The sequence below is a fragment of the Medicago sativa genome, chromosome 2 (assembly GCF_051527215.1).
Source record: "Medicago sativa cultivar Bolivia chromosome 2, Bolivia_mono, whole genome shotgun sequence".
Lineage (NCBI taxonomy): Eukaryota > Viridiplantae > Streptophyta > Magnoliopsida > Fabales > Fabaceae > Medicago > Medicago sativa.
The window spans coordinates 36634165-36641688 of NC_140750.1; the positions used below are offsets into that span (position 1 = coordinate 36634165).

Genomic DNA, 7524 nt, shown 5'->3' on the forward strand with positions numbered 1-7524 from the left:
AAAACTAAGAAAAACTTAAGACTTAAATCCTAAAGCTTCTCCCCCTTTAGTCATCTGCAAAAAGGATAGGGAGGATAACACAGAAAGATTCAGGGAGTAGAATCCCCAGAATCAGAGGATGGTTCTGCATCAAAGATGGATTGGTCAGCAAAAGTTGGTCCAGGAATGGCCAATCCAGGAGCATGGACTTTAACAGTCCAATCAGCCAAAGCACAAACAATTTTGTGTGTCTTGGTGGAGACCCTGAGTGCCCTTGAGGCTAGCTTCTCAGCCCTTGAAGGCTTAATAGGTGGAGCAGATGGAGCAACATCAGAAGCTTCAACCTTCTCTTTGTTAGCAGTCACAAAAGTGTTGAGGGAGTCAAACAGAGCAGCCATGTTGGAAAGCTTGCTTGTGGTGGTGGTTTTCATTGGTGGTGGTGGTGGAGTTGATGAGGGAATAGTGTTGGGAGTGGGAAGATCAGAGACCAAGAAGTTGCTTGCACCAGCAACAGATCCCATGGTGGATGAAGAAATGTTAACATTCTGATCTGGTTGAGCCATGAGCTGTACCTCCACTGAGGGCAAAGATCCTGAGGCCAAAGGCGTTGGATCTGCTGACAGCTGGCTACCTTGAGCAGGAAGAGGTTCATTAGAAGCATTGAGACCAGCAGAGACTTGAACATTCTGACTGACTGGAATGTCTTCAGCAGGAATTTCAACATTCTGATCTTTAGATACTTCAACATTCTGAACTGCAGCTGGTTCCTGAACATGTTGAGTGGTTCCCTGACCATCTTGAAATACTTCGTTGTTGAAGTCAGTGTTGACATCTTCAATGTTGAGGTCAAACCCAGTTGAGAACTCCATTTGTTCAACTTGAACATCTTCCTCAATTGACATGTTTGAAGCTAAGATCTCAGCCACTTTCTGAGTATCTTCATCAACATTCTGAGTATCCTTCTCAGTATTTTCTTCAACTCTTAAATTTGGATCAACAGAGTTTCCATCAGCTTTCTGATGACCTTCATCAGTTTCTCCAACTTTCTCAACAGCTTTCCTGGCAAGCATAGCTTCAAATTCTTGACTGCTTGCCTCAACCAACTCTCTTGCATGTTCAGCAATATGAGCAAAAACCTCTTGAGCTGGAGTAGGTTTTCCTTTTTCAGCCTTTTGAGAGCCTGAACCAATCTCCTTCTTGGCAGATTTGTCAGCTTTCTGCTTCTTCCTTATTTCCTGAACTTTCTGATCAGCAAGTCTCTTGACTGATCCAGTCTTTTGAGGAGTAGGCATGTTGGATGAAGTGATGTGTAGTTGTCCCAAAGTCTTGGATGAGAACTTCATGAAGTCCAACTTACGTTCTTCTCCTTCAAGAGGCACTTTTGCCTTTTGAAACAAGGGAGTCAAATGCATTCCATAGGGCAAACCAGCAACAGTTTGTTTTATGGCTAAACAGGAATCAATCATGTGTTGGATGATGATATAACAAATGTTTAACTTGGTTTTGTTCATGAGGTGGTAAATGATGCACATATCTATGTCAGAGACTACATCAAAAGAGCCACATCTAGGCATCAAGGTGTGTCTAATCATGTTGTGAAGAATTTTGGGGGTATCTTCTAGATTAGTGGAATTGAACGTTTTGTTTTCTTTGGTGTACTCAACAATGAGTTGGTTACGGTTAACTCTAGCCTCATTAAACCAAAAGCTAGAAAACATTCTTTTACCTTCATTTGGAATGTTTAAGACTTGAGAGAGAAAATCTTGGGTTACCTCAATCTTCACACCTTTGACAGAGGAGATGAGAAACTTCTCATTGACATTCTTCTTCTCCTTGACTGATAGGTTGGTGTAGAATTCTCTGACCAGTCCTTCATAAGTATGTTCTTGAAGAGTTACAAACTTTGTCCATCCTTGAGGTTCTGTAAACTCTTTCAAGTTCCATGCTTTAGTCTTCAAGCTTTCAAGGTCAAAGTACTTTGCCTTGCTCATTGGTCTGAAGGCAATCTTCTCTGCTCTCTGAGCCTTCATAACAGCAGCAACTCTGGCAATGTCTTTTCCTTTGCCATGCTTCTTAGAAGAGATTTTCTCTTCTTCTTGAGTCTTTTCTTCAGACTCTTCCTCATCACTTTCATCATCATCTTTCTGAGAAGATGAACTTCCTTTTGATGGAGAGGGAGTGGCAACTTTCTTACCCCTCTTTGAGTACACTCTCATAGATTTCACTATCTCAGAGAGAGTTTGTTCAGATTCTTCTTCCACTTTTTCTTCATCTTTCTCTTCAGGGACTTCCATCTCTTCTTCTGGATCCTCTTCAGAGTCTTCTTCCCTTTCATCATCACTTGAATCTGTCTTTTTCTCTTCATCAGAGACAAGATTCACATGAGAAACCTTTCGTTCATTTGAGGATTTCTTCATCCTAGTTGACCTTCTGGTAGGAATAGGTCTAGGTTTGGTGATGGATTTCTTAGAGGCTTTTGATTTTGAAGATTTGGGTAGATCAAAAGCAGGATAGATTACATCTGGAAGAACAGTGTGAACAGGGGTTTCACTTAGTGGTTGTTGATCAGAGGATTGACCAGCAGCAGCGTTTAGTGGTGGTGATTGAGAACGTTCCACTTGAGGAATTTCTTCATCAGAGAATTTTGGAGTGGTTTTGGTTCTTGCCATGTTCTTCGTAAGAGAGAGAGAGAGAGAGAGAGAGAGAGAGAGAGAGAAACAGAGGGTTTGTAAATTTTTGCGAGTGACAAGAAAGAAGTTTGGATTGAGATGGTTGTAGAATAATCAGAAGTGGTTACTGATTATATAGACCAAACGTGCAGAAGGGAAAGAAAGAGGGAGAGAAAATGATAGCAGTTTGCATTGGGAAGGAGGAAACTGCAGAAAAGTAACGGTCAGAGGAGAGAGAGAGAGAGAGAAAAGTAGCCGTTTGTGGGAAATGGAAGGGATTGGTTGATTTGATAGTTCAGGTTTTACATGGTGGTTAAACCTTAAACTCATCTTCTTATAACCAAACATTAAATGCTTGAGATTATAGAAGGATTTTTGGAGAAAGTCAACACAAAATCTCACGCATGAGATAGTTGACCCAGAAATCAAATTTTGAACATAACTGAGTTTTATAGACATCCTGAAAGGATGAAACTCAGATGAACAAACTTGTGAATGTTTTGATTGAATGAATGTTAGGATGAACATTATGATCATATGAACATTCTGACCTGAAGAACATTCTGAACTCAAGAACATTCTGAGCTCAGGAACATTCTGAACTCAAGAACATTTTGATGAATGTTTTGATTGTGATAAATCTATCTGATTTGCATCAGATGACATCAAGGGGTTTATTCTAAGGCCCTTAGTGATCTGTAATCAATCTTTATTGGGATTTTTTATGATTGACAATTTTTCTTTAAGAAAATTGAATCTATCCTCAACAAGGGGTTTTGTGAAAATGTCAGCTAGTTGATTTTCAGTATCAACAAAGCTTAATGCAATATTCTTTTTCTGAACATGGTATCTAATGAAATGATGCTTTATTTCAATATGTTTAGACCTAGAATGCTGAATAGGATTCTTAGAAAGATTAATTGCACTTGTATTATCACAGAAAATAGGAACACTTGTGTACCTTAATGAGTAGTCTTCCAACTGATTTCTTACCCATAAAATTTGAGAGCAACAACTAGCTGCAGATACATACTCAGCTTCAATTGTGGAAAGAGCAATGGTGTTTTGCTTTCTGCAAGACCATCCAATCAATGCTTGTCCCAAGAATTGACATGAGCCACTTGTACTTTTCCTCTCAACTTTGTCTCCAGCATAGTCAGCATCACAATATGCTACAAGATCAAAACTAGAACCTTTTCTATACCAAAGGCCAAGATCAGTAGTACCTACTAGATATCTAAAAATCCTTTTAACTGCAGTTAAATGGGATTCTTTTGCACAAGTTTGAAATCTAGCACATAAACCTACTGCAAACATAATGTCAGGTCTGCTAGCAGTCAAATATAATAATGAGCCTATCATGCCTCTATATCTTTTTCAGAAATAGATTTTCCATTCTCATCCTTATCTAAACTTGAAGATGGATGCATAGGGGTGACCATGATTTTTGCCTCATTCATTTTATATTTCTTAAGAATGTCTTTGACATATTTTTCTTGACTTATGAAAATTCCATTTGGATGTTGTTTGATTGGTAAACCAAGGAAGAAACCAAGTTCACCCATCATGCTCATCTCAAATTCACTTTGCATAAGGTTGGAAAATTCTTCACACATTTTCATTTTGGTGGCACCAAAAATAATATCATCCACATAAACTTGAACAATAAGTAAATCAGAATCATGTGTTTTTCTAAAAAGTGTGGTATCAATTTTTCCTCTTGAAAAACCATTTTCAATTAAAAATGTGCTACGTCTGTCATACCAAGCTCTAGGAGCTTGTTTAAGACCATAGAGTGCTTTAGTGAGTTTGAAAACATGATCTGGTTTTTCTTTACTTATGAAACCAGGAGGTTGACTTACATAAACTTCCTCATTTAGAAAACCATTTAAAAATGCACTTTTAACATCCATTTGAAAAAGTTTAATGCTTTTATGTGCAGCATATGCAAGGAGAATTCTGATGGCTTCTAACCGTGCCACTGGTGCAAAGGTCTCATCATAGTCAATACCTTCTTGTTGGTTGTAACCTTGAGCAACTAACCTTGCTTTGTTTCTGAAAACCTTACCATTTTCATCAAGTTTGTTTCTGAAAACCCATCTTGTTCCAATGATGGTTTTCTCTCGATTATTTGGAACCAGGTTCCAAACTTTGTTCCTTTCAAACTGAGAAAGTTCCTCCTTCATGGCCTCAATCTAGGAGTCATCAATAATAGCTTCATTGATTGACTTGGGTTCCATTTGAGAGATCATTGCCATGTTGGTATCTTGAAAGGACAATCTGGTTCTTACACCATCAGTTGTGCTTCCAATGATTTGATCTACAGGATGGTCTCCTACCATTCTCCAACTTCTTGGTGGACTTTGGAAGGTTTGATCCTGAACATTCTGATCATCTTCTTTCTCAACTGGAGTGTCAATGTTCTGACTGGGAACATTCTGAAGTGTTGGCACTTCTGTGTCTTCACTTTCTTTTGGTTGAGAATGTTCATCATACTCATCAAATATGACATGCATACTAATTTCAATTGTCTAGGTTTTTAGATTGTACACTCTATAACCTTTAGAAGTTGTAGAGTATCCTAAAAAGATAGCTTTATCTGATTTAGGATCAAACTTACCCAATTTTTCTTTATTGTTCAGAATGTAGCAATAACAGCCAAATATGTGAAAATAAGATATGCTAGGTTTAATGTTTTTCCAGAGTTCATATGGAGTTTTATTAAGAACTTTTCTTATTGAAACTCTATTCAAAATGTAGCAAGATGTGTTAATGGCTTCTGCCCAAAAATAATCTTCAACATTTGATTCATTTAACATTGTTCTAGCCATTTCTTACAAAGTCCTATTTTTTCTTTCAACAACTCCATTTTGTTGTGGAGTTCTTGCACAAGAGAAATTATGTTTAATACCATTTTCATCAAAGAATGTTTTGAAAGATGCATTTTCAAATTCTCCTCCATGATCACTCCTTACTGTAATGATATTAGAACCTTTTTCATTTTGAACTCTTTTACAAAAGTGTTGAAATGCTTCAAAAGATTCATCTTTGTGTTTTAAAAACAGCACCCATGTAAATCTGGAAAAATCATCAACAATAACAAACCCATATCTTTTGCCTGTTAGACTAGCAGTTTGAACTGGACCAAATAGATCAATGTGAAGAAGTTCTAAAGGTTTCTGAGTTGAAATAAACTCAATGGTTTTAAAACTACTTTTCACTTGTTTACCTTTAACACATGCTTCACAGATCTTGTCCTTGTCAAAGCTGATTTTAGGCCAACCTCTAACTAGATCAAGTTGAGAAAGTTTAGCAATGGTTTTCATGCTTATATGACCAGCCCTTTTGTGCCAAATCCATTTGTGCTTTTCAAGAGACATAAAACAGGATTTTGCAGGCATATCATTTAGTTCTAAAACATACAAGTTCTTTCTTCTTGATCCAGAGAAAAACAGTTTGTTAGAGGAGGTTTGTCTTATTTCACATATGTTAGGTTTAAAGATTACTTCAAATCCACTATCACACAATTGACTTATGCTAAGTAGATTGTGTTTTAAACCTTCTACATACTGAACATTTTCTATCTTAGCAGAGTTAGGTTTACCTATAGTACCTTTACCTCTGATCTTACCCTTGTCATTATTTCCAAATGTCACCAGTCCTCCATCCTTCTTTTCAAAGGTCAGAAAACAGTTCCTGTCACCTGTCATGTGCCTAGAACAGCCACTATCCAAGTACCATGGCTTTGTTCTTGCACCCTGAGGCAGTACCTACATTTGACAAGATAAAAATTTTAGGTACCCATGTAATGTTGGGTCCTTGAGGGTTAGTTCTTCTAAGAGATCTTTTCTTATTGTAACATTCTGTCTTGTGTGATCAGATTTGTTACAGTAGGAACATGACTTCTTAGCTTTCTCAGCCTTTTGTGAACTTTCTGATCTATTGAAATGAGAACGTTCTGAACTAAGATTAATTTTATTTTCTTTGATAAGTTTTTTCTTAACATGGCATATTTTTTCATCATGTCCATACCTATCACAAAAATAACATTTAGTTCTTGGTTTAGTTTTAGGTACAAAACTTTCAATGATTTTGTGTGGATCCTTAAAACCTAAGCCAGATTTCTTAGCACTTTCATTTTGAGATCCTAAGATGTTTTGAAATGTTTCTGTAGATTTTATAAAACCTGTAAGATCATTTTTCAAGGTTTCAACTTCCTTTTTCAAAAGTGTGTTTTCCTTTTTCATCTCAGAAGGTATAGAAATAATGCCTTTTTGTTTCTTGTTTAATTCTTTTTGTTTTTCTGACATTTCAAAATGGGAATCTTGCAAAATTTGTATGGTTTTTCTAGATTCATCATATTTGTTTTGAAGTGTTTCTTTTTCTGCTTTTATTTCAAAAAGTTCCTTGATTAAAGAATGACATCTATTAGTTAAGAAGTTTGAGTCATATAAGAGACTATCTATTTTACTTTCAAGATCTTTATAAAAAGAATCAGTTTTATAGACAATTACCTCTTCTTCATCATCTGACTGAGCCATCAATCCCATGTTGGCTTCTTCATCTTCTTGAGGTTCTGACTCTTCTAAGTCATCCCAAGTGATCATTGGCTTCTTCTTGAAGGGAGGTTTCCTTTGCACCTTCTTGATGTCAAGACATTCACTCTTGTAGTGTCCAGTTTTGTTGCAGCCATAACAAGTGACTTGGCTTTTGTCAGCTTCAGTTCTGGTGCTATTGTTGGTGTTTGGAAACTTCTTTCTGATCTGATTTCTTCTCAACATCATTCTTTGAATTCTTTTGGAGATTAGTGCAAGTTCATCTTCAGCTTCTTCTTCATGAACTTCATCTAATTCTTGTGGTTCTTGTACCTCATCAT

General features: G+C 36.8%; 1 protein-coding gene across 1 annotated transcript; it reads right to left on the reverse strand.

Moving 5' to 3' along the window:
• Positions 1–89: 89 nt before the first annotated feature.
• Positions 90–2648, reverse strand: LOC146946615 (uncharacterized). The gene has a single exon (XM_085748268.1). The coding sequence runs from the start codon at positions 2646–2648 to the stop codon at positions 90–92; it is 2559 nt and encodes an 852-aa protein (XP_085604394.1).
• Positions 2649–7524: the final 4876 nt, after the last annotated feature.

Excerpts from the sequence above, each read along its gene's own strand:
- LOC146946615 (XM_085748268.1), bottom strand. The coding sequence starts at position 2,648 with ATGGCAAGAACCAAAACCACTCCAAAATTCTCTGATGAAGAAATTCCT.